This window comes from Helicoverpa zea, chromosome 18 (assembly GCF_022581195.2).
Source record: "Helicoverpa zea isolate HzStark_Cry1AcR chromosome 18, ilHelZeax1.1, whole genome shotgun sequence".
NCBI classification, from domain to species: domain Eukaryota; kingdom Metazoa; phylum Arthropoda; class Insecta; order Lepidoptera; family Noctuidae; genus Helicoverpa; species Helicoverpa zea.
The window spans coordinates 3,591,985-3,611,777 of NC_061469.1; the positions used below are offsets into that span (position 1 = coordinate 3,591,985).

Consider the following 19,793-nt stretch of genomic DNA (forward strand, 5'->3'; position numbering starts at 1 on the left):
TCGACTTACTATAATCGTAACTGGAGATTTTGACAATCAATAATCAGCCGTAGCGGCTTCACCAGCGAACGCCGAGCTTACGATCTACCAAAGTATAAAGATATGCTTTCAGGTAGGATTTCAGAGGGCCCCACGTTTTTATTTTAGTCGAATATGACCGGGACCACCTACGTAGGTTTAAGGTAAGTAACAGTTTTTTTTTTCTAGTTTTCAGTGCACATAAGATAAAACCGTTTAACTTAAAAGTTTTTTTACCGATTTTTTATTTCCTAGTTTTTAGTATTTAATGAAAATACCGAATATTCCTCATTCTATATATGGGTCAGCAACGGTGAGAGAGTGCCAAACTCTTACTGACTAAAAAACCGTTGTGTTTCGTCGTAGGCCTTTTATATACCAAGACCACGGTAACTCTTTCGAACAATCCCCCAGCCCAGGCAGGCCTTGGCCTTGTTGGGCCCCGCTGGGGTTGCTGACAGTATTCTACTTGACTAGCCCTTTCATTTGGTACCCATATTGAGGGGGTTGTGGAAAAAATATGTAATCCGCCATTATGTACCGGCGGCCATCTTGGATTTACAATGTTATTGATATTACTATATTGTATTGTCATCGGAATTCAAGGTGTGTACCAAATTTCAGATCAATCTGACAACAGGAAGATACTTAAATTTGAATTACTAAATTTGACCCAAGAAAGAATAAAACAAACAGGGTGAGCTAAATAAAACCGTTTAAAAATCCGCGGTGCGGTCTTAAACCAAATGTATGCACGCCAATTCCTTCACATTCTCCAGTACCAAGTATCCATTGCATATTTGCATACATTCATATTGAAAAGATTTGAACAGGTTTATGCATAGGAAGGTGCCACTGTGACTAGGTAGGTATAAACCTAGTACGTTATGTACCTATAAGTGTTTTGACATTATAACATGATTCTAGACTACTGAACTGAACTGAACGGCATCTTTGTTGGAGAGATCGCGGTCTAGTTCCAATGGCATTCTGAGGATGTTAGTGGATAAATTTGATTCGCCTATCATCAAGCATTTTATGCAGGTTTTAGTTAGGCGAAGCTAAACATTGTTTTTTATCTTTGTGTGTTCCTTACTAACATAGTTTTTAAGTATTTATTTTGTTACTAACCAAGTGGACCTTTCTGTTGTCTTTAAATAAACGAATTATTATTATTATGAACTTGTTTTCATGTTTTCTTTTTGTGCCAATACAAATTTATACTTTATTTTTTCATACATTAAGATATGATAATAATTACCTAAACTGATCATGCGATATAATATTCATTGGTAGCGTAGTTTGTTTATGCTATAGTATAAAATAAGAAGTGACATATTTACATGTAAATAAAAAAACCGAAGCACTTCCGCAAATATTTATTATAATATTGTTTATATGAACAATAATGTCAAGCGATATTAAATTCGAATTGCCTATTTACTGAGTTTAGGACATTGCAATGCTGATATACTACAATGGTTATGTCGCGATGTGCCTCTTCAACGAATCATAGAATTAATCTATACAAAGAAAAATCTTTGGAATAAACTGCCCTTATACATATACATAGCCACTGTATACTTTTCCATATACATATTATAATTTAAATAAAGATTTTGTTCTGCATTTCAGCATTTTTTTCTTCTATTTCAAACAAGGTTAATGGAAAAAATATATATTAGATAAGAATGGCACTAATACCAGGTCATTTCTTAGCGATACTCAAAAATATATTTTTCATAATTGTCATATACTTATTTATCGAGCGTGAGATGTCTCGAAAGAGGGCAACAATTATTTTATAAGTCCTGGCAAGATTGGCAAATAATGATGTGAAGAGGCACTCGCCTATTACAATGGAAGGTATTTGAAACATATTACTTTTATTAACGATAAAATAGCTTCTACATTACAGCGTTAACATTATTATTGTTCTTAATAATACTTAGTGTAGCTACCGGGAACTGTGGAGCGATATTATTTGCTTTGGTCACCCCCATCTTCTGATTATGAGAAGTTAAAATGGGCTTTATGGGAAACTGACTTGTATCGAAGAAATAGCAGCATTCCTATTTCTATTTTATGTAGTAAAAGTATTTTCAAGAGCAATATCATGACCTAGGACCAATGGGAGCTAGGGTCACGGGATTAAAGCCAGGTACACCAAAGGCAAATAATATCGTTCATAGTTCAGAAACTTTACAATAGAACGGAAGATACAGTCGTGTTTTTATTAAAAAAATAATTTTACAAAATAAATAACCAATAGTAATAATCATCATAGCCAATTCGTACAAACAATTTGTTATATCAGTAAAAAAAGAAACAAGATTTTTGATACATTTGAAAACCGAAATATTTTTTACATAGAAAAAATATTTGAATATTTTCAACAAGACAATAACAGTAGGTAAATTAACAAAAGTAGTTTGTATTTTTCACAAAAATTGTAAGAATGTGTATTTTCATTATTATAAATATTATATTCATTACGATAGTCTTCGAATAAGTTCTATTGATTAATTCACGTATATTCAATAATATCGAAATAATTACTAAAAGCTAAAAACATTGATCTAATATTATGCATAAACAACAAACTTAATGGTAAACAACACAAATCACAGTTACGTAGCAAATAGAGTCAAGGCTATTTTTACAAAAAATACGAATTAATAACCAAGGAGTTTAGATACAGACAGACCATAGACAAGTTAAGTAAATAAAAGCATAAGAGAAAAAAATAGGTTCCATTTTCGAAAAAGTGGAGAATAAGTTTTAAACTTGGAACATATTGAAATAATAATTAAGAAAACGAATTCCAAGTAAAAATAGCCTTTAGTATAAGCGCAATCACATACACAACAAATATACAGAAAAATCTTTATATATTGATACGAATAAACAAATTAATGTAAGACATTATCAGAAATAAAATATTATTTGAACAAATACTTACAAAACAAATAAAGTGCACAAGAATATAATAATTATTCATAGCTATTATTACTCAGACTGATAACTACATAATAAAACGTATATTATTATGAAATTTATTAAATTTGCTGTTATATTATTGTTTCCCAATGTCACGAAGTTTTATATGTAAAATCAACATTTTGCACTGAAAATGGACACGTAAAAAACGTTAAAATCGAAATCTAGTTATCAAAATTGGAATGGTTATCTGACGGTATTACTTTTTAGGAATATTTAGTTCTTTAACAAAAAATGAAGAAATGAGAATCTCGAATCTCGATGCAAAATGTGTTTTACATATAAAACGATGTGACGTCATAGTCCACGATGCGCTAATACCTACCCTAAATATACATTAATATCACACGGCCATACAGCGGCCTAATACACATACGAAATGATATACGATTGATATATTTGGTAACGAGCGACAACCGTTAGGAAATTGTTCTAATAGCATTATATAAATAACTTTTTGAGACCTTTTTCAAACAAATATTAAAGCTTAACACATCCCTCCAAACACGGGAACGTTCCTTTTTTGAAACGAAACAACACAATTTTTAAAACAAAACCATTAAACTTAGCTTTAAAAAATATAAAGCTACAAAAGGTTTGTTTGTAAAAAGAACTACATAGTTTTCCACATACAAAATCTACTAAGCCGTCACACGAAGCATACTTATTCTGTAAACTTGTAAATCGATATCCCTTATCGATTATCGATCAGGGTATATTCTCGCGGGCCAAGTTTCAGAATAGCGCGAATTCACAGTACACTCAGACAAAGCTTTCTTCCCTCTTGTGTTCCTTTTGTAATACTTAAAGCATTTGTTCGGAGACGACACTAAAACCTTGCATTTTAATGCTTCTTCTAAACAATTTTACAAGGAATACATAAAATAAATAAATTCAGAAAATATGACTGAAGGATACATACATTATATAACTTTTTACAATTCACAAAGTATCAGCGCTTAAACATTTCTGGCCAATTCAAATGATAGATATTGATTATTATAATTTATTCAATAATTATTATTATTCGATTTGATATAGGATATTATTAATTTTGTCGTGTTTCTTTCTATACTGGCGCTAAAAATAATGTAAGTACAATCGAGAGAAAAAATAGATGAGATATTTTATAAAACAGACTATCTTGCGAAAACCTTGTATTGTAAGAGTATTTAATTGTTCTTAATAAAAGGTTGAAGAATTACTGCTTTTTTTTCCTGACTGTACTCGCATTTTTAAGATGTTATTTTTCATCGAATCCTTGTTTTTAGCACCAATACAACAAGGCATAAATATCATAGTGGAGTATTGTGACCTATTAATATAGAAGTGAGACATTTTACTACGTAATAGCAGTATATTAACTGGAATCGATATATCAATAATAATATATTACCATAAATATACATAAGTACCATAGATTTAACAATAATGATAAATAATACTTATTAGTAACTGACACTTGAAGCAAACTCCGACGTTCCAACCTCTTTAATTTGTCTTTGGTTAGCCATAGATGCAAGAACATTTGGAATGTATTTTTTTTTTTATTTAAAATATGGCTTTAATTTGTCAAATATTTATATCGACGTTTGCTTCAAATATCAGTGTATTTAGCTATACACGAGCGATAGTTTCAACGTAGAAGCATAATTATATTATACAGTTTAACTAAATTGTGCTCGCAAGACGCTTTCTGTCTGTCTCACAGAGGAAATATATTGTTATTAAGCTAAAACTGAGTATTTGTGATTTTTCTATCGACATTTTGACAACACCGTACAACTCCGAGCTTTGAAAATACACTATATTAATATATATAGATAGATAGATAATCAGAAGTCTCTCTAAAGCACGAGATTAATTTTATATTTTTTTAAATAATTACTTTGAGAAAATATTTGTAATATGGATATCGATAAGTAGTTTAAACTCAGATTCCATACGATAAGAGAAATACGGTGTCGTTAAACCCGGTAGTCAGTAGATAATATATTATTTTACTCACACTAAATCACTAGGTCCTCTATGTTGAGTAGAACAAGACGAAAAAGCGCTTAAAATTACAACAAAAATTCACATTACCTATTATCGATATTTCTAACTGTCCTAACTACAGCCCAGTTGTAACATCTGTACTAGGAACTAAAAATAACGAACCCCTAATACATTTACACAATCATTAAACCATTTTTAAAGCAATATTCTTCCCCATAATGACCCAAATATACAAAATAAGTACGGACTCCACTTAGCAAGTACATTTTTATCGATAACTTTTCGTACGTCTCTAGTCCCTAGTGTTGGGATGTTACTACTAGTGTTGTAGCTTTTGTGTGTGGCCAGTTATTGCTGCGGCAGCATGTGTGCCCAGGCGGCCTCGTATTTTGTGTGTGCGGAGCTGCACGCGGACTTCGTGGCCTCTACCACGCTTAGCGGGAATGGTTCACACTGGGGAAGAAGAGATTTTACTTGCTGTTAGTTTTAATGTGTAAATAATATTTGCAAGCCGATCTGTTACCAACGTTGATGCCGGCATAAAATTGGAAACCACTAGCCCAATTAAACAAAGTTAAAAAAAGTTACCTACATGAGTGATGGAGTTTTTCAATGAAGGGTGCCTTAAGATGCAAATATTCTTATTTAGTTTGTTTATTTTGCGCTTGGTCAAAATTTAAATTAATTGCTTTGATTTCGTTTCTTAAACTACCTTTTTTTGAAGAAGAGAAAAGAAGCAAGACATTTATTGAAAAAGAAAATAATCACTTCAGTTCTTAAATATATTGGTAGAGTTGGTTGAAAGATAATTGTAAAATATTAACTTCTCACCCACGTCCCGTAGGCACTACTGCCTGTACCGGGATAAAATGTAGTCTATGTTTTGTATAGTATTAGGTGAACTCACAGTGAGTGCGCAGAAGGCCTGCTCGAGCGCGGCGATGAACCGCTCGAGCTCGGCGCTGGAGCCCAGCACCAGCGCCAGCCCCGCGCCGCGCTCCCGCGCCTCGCACACGCTCCACTCCTATAACAAAAACATAACAATATTCATTCATGACGTGTTTCCTGCACCTCGTGTTGGACGAGAACTTCTGGCCACAGGACGTGGTGTTCCGTCGCTTCCGCGGATAACTGCCACAGGACCGCACAGTGACATAGTGCTAGTGAAGTGCTACTAACTTAGATACTAACAATTTTGTACAATATAATGTGTATGTATGTTAGTCTTTAAGGTATATATCTATGGGCTAATGCAGCCTGAAAACAAAGGTTTTTGATTTCATTACTACATAGCGAAGATCAAGAGGACGCCCCAAGACCAGATGGCGCGACGTAGTGTCGAAAGAATACCAGGTGTCCGAGAGCGACGTCACGGATAGAGCAAAGTGGAGAAGAAAAATAAGGAAAGTTAACCCCACCACCATGTGGGATACATAGCTGGAAAGAGAGATTACTACATAGCTAGCAACACTTTGGCCATAGAACTGCGGACTGTTTTTGGGTTCATTTCTGTAGTGAATACATGGATAATCGGAGGTTTTGGGGTTCTCACCAAACAGCACCAATTCTCGTCAGTGTCAGGTATTTTGAACGCCGTCAAGTTCTTGATGGAGCCGCACGCGAGGATCTCGATGTCCGTCCTCATCTCTTCTATGTATTCTGAAACAAATATACTATGACGTTAGGAAAATAGGATCTATATTAAGTACCTTATATGTGAAGGATTCTGATGTAATAAGATTTTTTATTTACATATTTAACTGCAATACTACATATTTGTTTGTAAGTGGATGGGTGACTATCTTTTCATAACGAGTTCCTCCGTGTTTTGGAAGGAACGATAAATTGGTGGGTCTCGGCAGTCATTTGAATATCTTTGGCAGTCGTTAAGAGTAGTCAGAAGACAGAAAGGCTGACAACCAGTCTTACCATGGAGTTTTGGATCACCCGGGACACTGGGTTCAGGAGATCAGATAGGCATTCGTTTCATGTAATACACTGGTTCTCAGCTGCAACCGGTTAGACTGGAAGCTGACTCCAACATAGTTGAGAAAACGCTCAGATGACTGCATACTTGTTTTTGGCACTATCAACACATAATATACAAATTTCTAAATTCACTTACCTTTAAGCAGCGCATCAGACCCCCTATCCTTCAAATAAGCCGCGGCACCCGTCACGAACGCGAGGTCCAACGTGTCTCGCACGCTGATGACCTCGTGCGGCGTCACTAGTACCGTGCAGGCGGGCGGCGGGCCTGAACGCTCGCTGCACTTCTTAGCGCCGTCCTTTTCTTCAAGAGCCTGGGTAAGAGACAAAGTTGATTGTTTAAAAAAAAAATCGTATGAATAAGAAGACATTTTGTTTTATTTAAAGCCCCAGGAACAGTAACAATGTATCTTATATTATTTTTTATCATTTAATCTAACTTCACCAACTGTAGGCGGCGCGACGCATAATTTGAAGGGGGTGGTGCTTTATATGACATCAGCCGCTTCCATAATCAAATAAGACTATAACAAGGACCGATTCTCCCTCACCTGAGCAGCATGTAACAGTAGACTCTGCAGCTACGAGGACGCAGTAGCGTCATCAGGGGCCGCCAACAGCAGACGGGTGTTGTCAGCTAGTGCGATCTCGAAGCAATGAGTTATTCACCTATGCTATAATAAGGACCTATTCTTCCTCACCTGAGCAGCATGCAACAACAGACTCTGCAGCCAGGAGGACGCAGTAGCGTCATCAGGGGCCGCCAACAGTAGACGCGTGTTGTCAGCCAACGCGATCTCGAAGCAATGCGGCCGCCGCGACGAGTCCACGTGACGACGGACACCGAGCACTGAGCGGAGCGCAATGTTGTTGGGTAGCGGGGTCCCGTCGGGAGAGTGTGGGCCCCAGTGTAGGACGCCGGCCCTGGAAAAATTAGTTGAAGTTGCTGTAGCGAAGTAGTATTGGCTATGGGTAAACGTGCGCTTAAACTTGAAGACAAATAGGTCGCTAGAAAATATGTCAATGGGAATTTGGTAATTATCGAAAAAAAAAACAGTAAACATTTTAATATAACCTAAAATGTACGTTTTATGATGACAATTGTCCAGCACATGCAGATCACACACCGACATAAGGCAAGTTCATTGGATACCTATGGGTATCTACATAAGAGACACTGCGAATGTGAGCATATACAAACTAGATTAGCGTTTGCAACCAGTAGTATATAAACTCAGATATATTTAGCATACTTATCACCTTTTCGCATTACCAGAAAATATGAATAGAATACGATAATGTAAAGTAAACAAAGAAGTATTTACTAACCTGAGCAAGAAATAGCAGGGCTCAAACCGGCGACTCCTCTCAGTCCTACACATGAGGTACCCTTCTAGCGGCGGGGCGAAGGCGCCGGGAGCCTCTATGAGCCTGTCGCCCGCGTCGCCCGAACATACGCGCCCGTAGAATAAAATCTGAGGTATCTAGAATATTTGAATTGAGATTAAGCTATAAATCATTGTAGGAACAGGTAGACAATTAAATATAATGCCTGGTATTTTCGTAAACTAACTATATATACTCATATTATATAGCTGAAAGTTTGTATTTGTGAACTTGAATGCGCTAGTCTTAGAAACAACGGGTTTGTTTTGAAAAAAAAAAATATGTCAGTATTAGATAGCCCATTTTTCAATGGCGGCTATTTAAGAGTGCACGAAGTAGTTCCCACAGGACATGGGTAAAATCGCGATTAACAGCTATTTATCAATGAACCACCTCTTATTGTTATAGGAAGTCGAGAATTTACAGTTACATGTACTGAAGTCATAACATTGAAAACTTTAAACCTTGGCAATCAGAGAGGCCACTGTTGACCAAGACTAAAGTTTGCCATTGTAACTAACTTTAAACAAAATTGCATCTCATAACAAAAAGGTAACCAACACAATTACAATTGTCATTTAGTCAAAATAAATAAGTTTGAGTCTAAACATTCATTCATTGCATGTATGTATGAAAATATTTTTCTATCAATTGACCTTGAACACAGCATGTAACCAAATCAGTCAATAATCCGCAGTTGACAACACGTTATTAAATAGCTCACATGTTGAGATATCAATTTCTATCATAGTAGTATTGTTGTTCGACTTTTAGGGAGGTCACAACAAAATAAAAGTTTATCTATGTAGCCAGATTGTGGCGGGTCGACAACCTCAAAACTAGGTACAACTTGTTCTCATACGATTATATTGAATTAAGTTTAAGGAATTATCATCTGTCTAGCCTTTTCCCAACTATCTTGGGGTCGGCTTCCAGTCTCACCCGATGCAGCTGATATACAAGGAGTAAATGCCTACCTATCTGTACTAGTTTAATGGTACCTTCCCAAGATTTATGTTTAAAGAATGTCTAGAACGTATAAAAATATGTACTCGGTATTTTATTTTATAGTTCAACTATAAATTGTGAATGGATCGGTATTGACATTTAGCCCCAAATGTCATCCTATCCCTTTACGACCTTTCAACCAGAGTTTAGTCAACTTAGTGGCTTGGCTACACTTACCCGTTTCTCATGCCTCTTCCTAGCGACCGCGGCAGCCAGCTCTCTGCAGCCCAGCGGTATCATGGCTGGAGGGCGTTGGATCCTCAGCGGCGAAGTCCTAGCGCTCCATTCGAGGGAGGACGCGAATCGAGCACCTAATGATGCTTCTCCCGTGATTATAGAACAGGCTATGTTGCCTGCGATGTCCAGGATTTGGATGTACTGAGCTTCTGGGCCAACCTGTAAAAGAAATATGGGGTTTTAGAGAAAATTTTATTAATTGCTGGCTAATATATTTGTCGTGTTTAAATTTTTAAGATGTTGATCGAAATGAAACTAGTGAGTGTTTTTGTTTCACGCGTGGCACTGCAAAAAAGTCAGTTAGACACACTAAATAAAGACGCATTCTAATTTCCCTACTAATTCCGAAAGAATATCTACACAACACAGCGTGAAAGAATATCAAATACTAGCTTCTGTCAGCGGTTTCACCCGCATCCCGTAGGAACCACGGCATGAACCCGGATAAAAAGGAGTCAGTAGCCTTCCTCGATAAATGGGCTATCTAACACTGAAAGAATTTTTCAAATCGGTCCAGTAGTTCTTGAGATTAGCGCGTTCAAACAAACAAACAAACAAACTCTTCAGCTTTATAATATTAGTATAGATAGACACATAAGTTCCTTTACGTTCGTATTCATATCCCTATTTATTTGCTTATTCATTATTATTATTTATATCTTATTGCTTATTGCTTATTTGTTTTCCACAAGTTTTTACAGGTTAAGTTGTTACATTTAGTGTAAAGCTCAGCTAAGCTGGCACAGCAACATTATGCATAGTTCAGTAAACGTTCAATGACCCGTTAATATAATGGCTATATTAGCAATAGTATTCCATTTTCAGTTCCAATTCTGTAACTAAGGAACTGCAGTGACGTCACGGGCGTCACTTACACGGAACGTGCGGCGCCAAGTGGAGTGATTCATCGTAATTTATGCATCTGTTCAAACCTAACTCTTGGGGGGTCGCGAACTGAGTAACTACTTCGCTTTTCAACTGTCTAGCCGAAAGTTTTTGAATTGAATATTACTTGAATAACGAAAAATTATTGACATTGGAAAATGTATGTTTTTACATGTACATAAACTGTCTTTATTATTTTATTATGTATTGTTAAGTGTGCAATAAAGAATATAATATAATATACATATATTATTAGGTATACATTTTTTTCATTTATTTTCCATGCATCGTGCGCGTAACAACTACGTCTAACGTTCTCACAAAATAATAACTAAAGTGCGGAAAAAGTGCTTAGTGTTATTTAACTCCTAAAAATTTTTGGTATATATGTGACAATGGATGATAAAGCAATATATTTCGAGTGCTAAATACTAATATTAAGAAAATTGTGACTAAAAACATTCGCTTAGTGATTTCGGTGTACCGACACTCTTTAAAAACATACCTACTCAGTGATACGCGTAAGCGACGCCTATCGCCCGGCGCTTTCGACGTTTTTCTCGCCAGTTTTTGTACGCGGCCGAACTCGGCTCTCCGTGAGCCTTTATTAGTGTACGGTTTATAAGTGTGCGCCAGCTTATTATTTTGCTTGCTGCTAACTGCTACAAAATATGGCGAAAGTACTTCGATCACCACCTAAGCCTTTTTCTTCAAACCCGGATATTTCTACTGCTGATAAAGAAAGCGATCCCTCAAACAGAAAGCGCAAGTATCCGGAGTGTGATCATACTATTCTTATTGATAAAATTGAAGATAAATTGATTAAAAAACTTGAAGAATTTAAGGTTGACTTGGATACTAAAATAGATACAATTAACTGCAATATCAAGTCGATGAAAATGGACCTTGAAACTTTTATGGATGAAACAAGGAAAGAAATGGATATTTTGCGGTCGGAAAATTTTGTAATTAAGCAGCAGCTATTGGAGTTCTCAGGTGAAGTTGCCGACTTAAAAAAATCCACAGTTTTCATTTCCGAACAGTACGAGGACAACAAAAAGCAATTGGATAACTTGAAAGATCAGTCACTAAGTCACAATATTATATCTACTTTAGAGTTACGAATTGGGGAACTGGAACAGCAAGCCAGAAGTTGTAATCTGGAAATCTCCAATGTTCCTGAGAGACGTGGTGAAGATCTTATTGGAATTCTTCACGATATTGGCAAATATATTAATTGTTCAATCCCACGTGAAGAGATAGTTTCTGTACACCGTGTTCCACACGCCCTGGCTAATGAACGACCAAAAAACATTATAGCAAAATTAAAAACACGCACTTTAAGAGATAATGTTATAAGTGCTACTCGCTTGAAGAAAGGTGTTACCTCTATACAGCTTGGCATCTCCGGCACATCTCGCTCCATCTTCATCAACGAACACCTTACGCTTAAAAATAAGCAGTTACTGAGGGAGACACGTGAAAAAGCGAAAAAGTTTAACTACAAATTCGTTTGGGTTAAGCACCACACGATTCTTGTGAGGCAATCAGAAACCTCAGCAACTATAGCCATTAGGTCAACTAATGATTTGCATAAAATTAAATAAGGCCAGTACTTGTAAGAATATGTTTGCCACTAATTACCTATTTTATTATTTACTGTAAGATTATTGATAATGGATCACAAAGATCAGGATCAGTTAAGTATTTTTTATCAAAATTGTAGAGGGGTACGTACAAAACTAAAAACACTTTACATGAATATCCTGTCAAACTGTTATGATGTGATTGTTTTGACCGAGACTTGGCTTATTCCCACAATCCATGATGCTGAAGTAATTGACAACCGCTACATTGTTTTCCGCTCTGATCGTGACCGTGCTGCAACTGGTAAATCGGATGGGGGGGGCGTTTTAATCGCTGTCCTTCGTAAACTAAACCCGGTAAGTATTCCAATATTCCAATTCAGTAATACGAATACGAGTAGACTGTTTGATCTGGTCGCTGTTTCTTTCCCTGGGGCCGATATTTTTAAGCATAATATAATAAGCGTTTCTTATATACCTAATAATTCATCGACGACTGTCTATATGTCACATTTCGGATTACTTACTGATATCATCAACTCAATCAGTGTCGATAACATATTGATATTTGGTGACTATAATATACCGGACGCTAACTGGGAGAAGCTCTGCTCGTCTGATAATTCACTAATTTGTAATGGTACATCTCTTATTTGTGATTCTTTACGAAGTTTTATGACCATGCATGATGCAAAGCAATATAATCATCTCAAAAATGTGAATAATCGAATTTTGGACCTTCTTATTTCAAATTCTAAGTGTTTCGTCTATGAACCTACTCAATATTTGTTACAAGCCGATACTCACCATCCGCCATTTTGTACAATAGTATCATTTTACTCTACAAAAACTCAAATAAAACCTCATAATTCTCCAAAATATAACTTTAGTAAAGCTGACTATACTTCTATCAATAACGATATTGGTGATATTGATTGGAACATGCTTTTCTACAATAATTCAGCGGAAGCCTCAGTGGATATCTTCTATTACAATATAAATACCATTATTAAAAATCATATCCCTCTTTGTAAACCCAAAACTGCTGGTTTCCCAATTTGGTTCTCCCCATCTCTTATTCGTATTTTCAAATATAAAAAGAAATGTTGGAATAAATGGAAAAGATACGGAAACATCTCAGATTACGAGACATTTTCCCTATACCGCTCCCGATTTAGTGCAGAATGCGATAAATGTTATAAAAAGTATATAAAAGTGGTGGAAGATAGCATACCTAAAAATATTAAATACTTTTGGTCTTTTATAGCCAACCGCCAGGGAAGATCACGGATACCAGCTCAGATGTCCTTCAAGGATCAATATTCAAGTGATCCCCATACTATCTGTAACTTTTTCTCCACCTACTTTCAGTCTGTGTATGAGCCCTCAAGCCTTGGGCCTGATTGGTACCCAGCATCCGAACAGGATCATGCCAATGATGTTACAGTGGATTCTTTGTACTTTAGTCCTGCGTTAGTTCGTACCCATTTAAAACTGCTGGATGCCACAAAGGGCCCTGGACCAGATGGTATACCCCCTAGCTTTTTTAAGAACACAGCTGAGACCATATGTGATCCATTACACTTAATTTTCAATAAATGTATTTCTACAGGTCAATTTCCCTCTGTATGGAAAAAAGCCAACATAGTTCCTGTTTTTAAAGATGGTTCTAGGCAAGATATTGAAAATTATAGACCCATTTCTATTTTAAACGCAGTTGCAAAACTGTTTGAAAAGCTAGTCCATTTAAAACTGTACCCTATCATACAACACAATCTTATTCCAGAGCAGCACGGTTTCGTTAAGCATAAGTCAACCATCACTAACCTCATGATTTATACCAACTTTTTGTTCAACAATATGGATAGTCGAGCTCAAACAGATGCCATATACACAGATTTTAAAAAAGCATTTGACAGAGTGGACCATGAATTACTATTAAAAAAAAATCGCTTTTAACGGGATAAGAGGTTGTTTATTGAGATGGTTCTGTTCATATATATCGAATCGCAGCCAAACAGTTGTCATAAATGGACACAACTCGGACACATTTATGGCGACATCTGGTGTCCCTCAGGGGTCGATTCTTGGGCCGCTAATGTTCATAATGTATATTAATGATATTGGCAAATGCTTCAAAAATAGTAATTTTTTATTGTATGCGGACGATCTCAAGATATTCAAAACAATTAAATCTGTTAATGATTGTATTATGTTGCAGGACGATCTGGATCGATTATCTAGTTATTGTGATACAAATAAACTTCAATTAAACATTTCTAAATGTAAATTTATAATTTTTTCTAAAAACAAAACTTTAATTAAGTTCAATTACAAACTTTGTCTGGAGAATTTGTTAAAGGAAACCTTTATATGTGACTTAGGCATAATTTTAGATAATAAGCTTCACTTGAACTTACATATAGACAAAATCGTGGCAAAAGCATTTAAAATGTATAATTTTGTAATCAGATCTGGTACGGATTTCAAACGACCGCATACATACTTATACCTGTTCAATACTCTAATCCGTCCACAGGTGGAATATGGTTGCGTTATATGGGATCCCTACTACGAAAAATATGTTACATCAATTGAAAAAGTTCAACGTAAATATTTACGTACTGTACGATATAATTGCCGTCTTAGACCATTATCTTATAACGAATCTCTTAAGGAATTTAAAATGATTGACTTGCAATCTAGACGTCTACTGCTTCAAGCAATGATGCTTCACGGTTTTATTCATAATAGGTATAATTGCCCTGAAATAATAAATAGCTTGTTTTATATTGTACCCAGAACTGTAATCCGTCGAGAGGTTCGCGCTTACCCGCTATTCGCTACTACTACTAGTCGAACGAATGCGGGTCAGCGAGCGCCACTCCGGAGGCTAGTTGAAATTTATAACAAAAACTTTCTTAAAATAGACATATTTCACTTATCTTTACAGAAATTTAAGAATGTCATAAAATGTAACCTCAGTTTGGATTAGGCTCGGTTTATATTGTTTTCATCTTCAAATTCATTAAAATTATAATTTATCTTTTCTCCGTAACTTTGAATGTGCTAAGTTAGTGTAGTGTTAGTGTTAAGTTAGTAGTAATATGTGGAAACGTTGTTGATTGTACATTTATACTTTAACTGTAGTAATTTTGTATTTGAAAGATTTGATGTACAATTGTTTGTTTTCCCAAATAAAATAAAATAAAAATAAAATACACTTGAAGTATTTCTTCGTTTGTTTGCTAGAACGCGCCAATGCCAGGAAAAACTAGTCCGATTGGAAAGATTCATTCTGTTTTTAGATAGCACATTTATCGAGGAAAGCTATAGGCAGCTTTTTGTCCGGGTGAGGGAATTAGTTAAAACTGGACATAGGTAGGCCAAACTGCTCGCGGTTGCTAGTGAGTCATATACTTAGGCGACACGCGGGTTTAATGCGATCTCTTACAAACAATCTTACAATAACAGGCAATTACTAAATCATTTCCTTTTATGTTCCAAAAAGTTCGATTTCAGAATAACAATAAGTATCCAGAACGTAAATAAATCACATCATTTAATTACCAAACAATATTTCTTTACAATAACAGGCGACATTTGTTAATAATTTACTCTTAATATACTTCAAAGGTTCGCTTTCAGAATAATAATATGCACAGCATTAATGAACCAGGTTCATTAATAACCACGACCCGCATACGTCCGTGAAAAGTTCGAAGTTGACTTGCATTTTTAAAGGTCTCACGGCTCCTGTCCTAGTTAATGAGTCCGTCGTAAAGTTAGTCCCAGTTTTAAAGGGTTCCTAAAGTTTGGTATGTGTATAAAACTGTAGCTAATGATTGTAAACCAAATTAATGAGGTCTCGAATGGTCGCCGATACTTATGTAAGTAATGTAATAAGTTACGCTAAGAGCAAAACTCGGAGACTACACTGATTCATATGAAACTTAGAGTGCTTATATGGTTCACCGGTGATGGTTAGTGGCTCGGATTCAAGACGTAGTTCTCTCGGAACGCCGTCAAAACCACGGGAAACAGCTACTTCAAATATCAACAAGTGTAGACACAAGAATCCTATCTACATTCAACATTGTCACGATACAAACAAAACAATAAAAAGACAATTGATTTACAATTTAATGTGTGCATAATATTCTCATAATAAAGGGCATTGATTTCAATATAATTAACAACGCAACACTCAACAGAGGTTGGTGTTATTCTGATCAACTATGTCTATGGCCTGATGTCTGGGATTATGATATTGTCGACCCAACTTCGTTATGAATTGCATATAGTCTATTTATAACAATGACACATTATTATGTCACACAGTATTTGTATTACTTTTTGGTACAAAAAATCTGTGGTTTTAATTTTGCTTTGTTACTCATCATTATGTAACAAAAGGTCAAAGGAGATCGAAAGTATACCAGATGACAATCTAGAAAAAATACAAACAAGTTTTGTAACATAATTGTGTACAAATTCCACTTACCACGATAGCGTCAAGTTCGTTATGCGGCAGCCGGCACAGCATGTCATACTCCGTACCCCCAGGCTTCACGCTCGCCACATACAGAGCGTAGTCAGTGATGAACACCAACAGAGGCGTCCACGACCCATCCTCCATACTGTAGGGCGACTTCACTTTCATCATCTGTAACAACACACTCCATTAAGGTCGAAAGAAAAAGTACATTTAAATGTAAACAAGCCTTTGACCTTTCAATCAAATTAGTGGATTAAAATCGTTTTCAAAACTTTTTCGCTAAATTAGTACCTTGTACAAAACATCGCGTAATCAAGGTCGTATTACGGTGAACGAAATTGCCGTGCGATTTAGTAATCAAACATAATTACCCTATTTAAAGTTTCGTTTGGGTACGAAAATATTTGTAGTCGGAGCTTTTCATTACACTCAATGGCCACGTTATCTTCGAAACTATCGAAGTAGGACGGCTCGTCAGCCGTCAGCAGCCGCACAGAGAGCCTTTTGTTCTCTATCACCTCTTTGTCTATGAGCCTCGACATCCGATCAGCCGACACGTGGAATGTATCAGAAACCTCCTTCAATGGGAGTATTATGCTCGGAAAGTGTTTCTCCATTCGAAGTTTAAATTGAAAGAACTTATTGTTCTTTATTTTGAGTTCAAGGTCTTTCCTTTGACACACATTCTTCAGGTATCGGTTCAATAACGCCGACTTGTTGGATTGTAGCTTTTGGTTGCCGGGACTGTCGAAAAAGTCGTCGTTAAAGTCTTCGGCCCCCTTCAAGGTCGAGTTGTCGGTGTTTGAGCAGTTGTCGCTGTTCACTTGCGCCGGCTCGTCATTTACTTTCTGCACAGTGGAAGCGGATTTCCGACTGTATCTGTTTACATTCTGCTTTTTGGGGGAGGACAAATGCTTAGAAATGCCATTCTTTTGCTCAGTCTCGTCTTGGATATTTTTGTTGAATTGTCTCTTGGGGGTTGATGTCTTACTAGAAGAGTCAGTATCGGTGGACTTGTTGAGGTCAACTTTACTTGTGCTACTCACTAGCTCTTTCACTGGTGTGGTTTCAGGTATGGGGACAAATGTCTCTTTGGGTGCATCAAAAGCTGTTTGGAATGTATCATGGACATAGCTGTAGGAGACTCCTTTGTGTTCATACACAGTGCTTTCACAGTTCACAACATATTTGCTTAGAGGTGGGAGATCAGCTTTGTTTGGTTTCTTATCAAGCTGTGCCTTCATGTTGAGTGTGAGTTTATGCCTTGGGGAGCCTTCATTAGGGGTTCTGTCACCAGCTACTGCAGTTTTGGATGGTGTTGTTTTCTCCTTTGGTTTCTCAGCAGCTAATGGCTGGCCATTGAGGTTGATTTCAACAAAATCATCTTCATCCTCAGCCTGAAAACCTGAATCTAAGCTTTTGGAGAGGTTCTTGTTATGATTCACATCACATGGCAAAGCTTCCACAACATTGTTTAATTCCAAACTGTTTTCAGGCAAACCTTTTTCTGGAGCAAAATTGAAGTTAAAGTTTTTGTAAAAATTCTTTAAAGAATCTATGATGTTATTAGCATCTAATAGATTTAATACTTTGTTATGTGATTTTCTTTCCTCAACAATACTTGTAGTAATGTAGCGTTTTTTCTTCAGTACAGATTTTACTGTATTTGGACTGTGTGAAACTTCAAGGGGCATTTTCATCCTGTCAGTGGACTTATCAATGTCAGCTTCAGAAAAATATGTTTTCCTCATAAATGCAACATGACCATTGTTTTCAAATGCATCACAGGAGTAGGACTTCTGTGCTTTGTCACATTTTCTGTGCAGCATTGATGTTTCAGTTTTATTTGAATGTGATGAGGATGAATCACTGGATGAAGTTTCAGAGTCACAGCTGAAGTTAGAATCTGAGCTGTTTGAGTCACATCCATACAGTTTCCCAGTAGGCCTGGGCTCATTATTGTTATCTTTGTCATTATTATTGTCCTGGTTTTCTTGTTCCTGTTCATAATTCTGACAGTATTCAAATATACCACTCCGGTCATTTTTAGAATCACCATAAGTAAGAATATCTGACATGGTCTGTTGAGCAACATCGGCTGCATACTTTGGTGTTCTGTCACCTGAAGCACACCATGAAAACCTATCTGTAACAATGTTATTCTTTTGTCTGAATCTATCACAATATGAACTGTCTGGCCCATATGATATGAAACCTCTTTCAATGTGAATATTGTCTGTTTTTGTATTGTTCAATATATCTTCATGGAATGACACCCTTTTCTTCTGTGAACTCGGTCCACTTTGTGACTTCTTCCGACATCTTCTCCTGTACACAATGTCTTCAGATAATGACTTCTTAGGTTCACTCCTCAGTGCAGGCTTTCGAGATTCTTCAGTACCCTTCTCACTTTCTAAAGCTTTTAATACTAAATCTGGCAAGTTCTCATAAGTGTTTGGTTTCTTATGTGACTCTATAATCAATTCTGGCACAATATCATCAGGCACTCCAATGTTCTGATTGTCGATATCACTGCGCGTCATGATGCTACTGGTGGTACTCTTGATCATATCCTGAGAGCAGGACGGTGGTGCGTCGTAAACACTGTCACACGCTAATTCCTCGGCTCCTATGAGACTGTGCGACATGAGCGCTTGGCTGGTGGCCTCCGAGGCCTCACTATCTAAACACAAAACACCAGAATCACCGGGCGTATCGGCCAAACTACTCGTTGTGCTAGAAATCAAGTGAGTGTTGCCTTGAAGACACAGCTCCGTGGGCTTGCCCGCGCTTTCATCCGCGCACTCCATCTTCGCAAATTGCATTGTATCTTCAACAGTGTTTGTTGCCGCTGTCGCAATAACAGTGTCGTCAGTTTTATGACGACGTTTGCTTTTATCGATCTCGTTGCCTTTTATTTCAGTAGCCTTGTCTGAAGACATGATGATTTCTGACACTTCAGCGTTATTCCAATATTTTTATAGGGTTCAGCAGCGTTAGTATTGTCTCACTTTAATTATTAATCGTTATCATTTTGCCATATATTTATAAAATTCATGTAAAATACGACACAAAACATGACGAATACACAGCAGCCATATTTAACATTTTGACATTTATTTGTGTTTTTCTTTTAAATGGAGTGGTAATTTAGTTACATGTAATTAGTTACCTATGTAACTTTAGTC

At 36.4% G+C, this 19,793-nt stretch overlaps 1 protein-coding gene across 1 annotated transcript; it reads right to left on the reverse strand.

The window, feature by feature from the left end:
- Nucleotides 1-1,383: 1,383 nt before the first annotated feature.
- On the reverse strand, nt 1,384-19,727 carry LOC124638817. Its single transcript, XM_047175926.1, has 9 exons — nt 16,977-19,727; nt 16,612-16,773; nt 9,577-9,795; nt 8,335-8,489; nt 7,707-7,929; nt 7,142-7,319; nt 6,569-6,675; nt 5,924-6,040; nt 1,384-5,469 (listed from the first exon to the last, which is right to left on the reverse strand). Exons 1-9 carry the CDS (start codon nt 19,545-19,547, stop codon nt 5,365-5,367), a joined length of 3,837 nt encoding a protein of 1,278 aa, XP_047031882.1. The 5' UTR covers nt 19,548-19,727; the 3' UTR covers nt 1,384-5,364.
- Between the last annotated feature and the right edge of the window lie 66 nt (nt 19,728-19,793).

Coding starts and splice junctions, on each gene's coding strand:
- LOC124638817 (XM_047175926.1), bottom strand. CDS start 19,547: ATGTCTTCAGACAAGGCTACTGAAATAAAAGGCAACGAGATCGATAAA. Junction 9,796..16,611: donor ACGAACTTGACGCTATCGTG/GTAAGTGGAATT, acceptor TTTCTTTTACAG/GTTGGCCCAGAAGCTCAGTA. Junction 6,041..6,568: donor ACGAGAATTGGTGCTGTTTG/GTGAGAACCCCA, acceptor TTTTTGTTATAG/GAGTGGAGCGTGTGCGAGGC.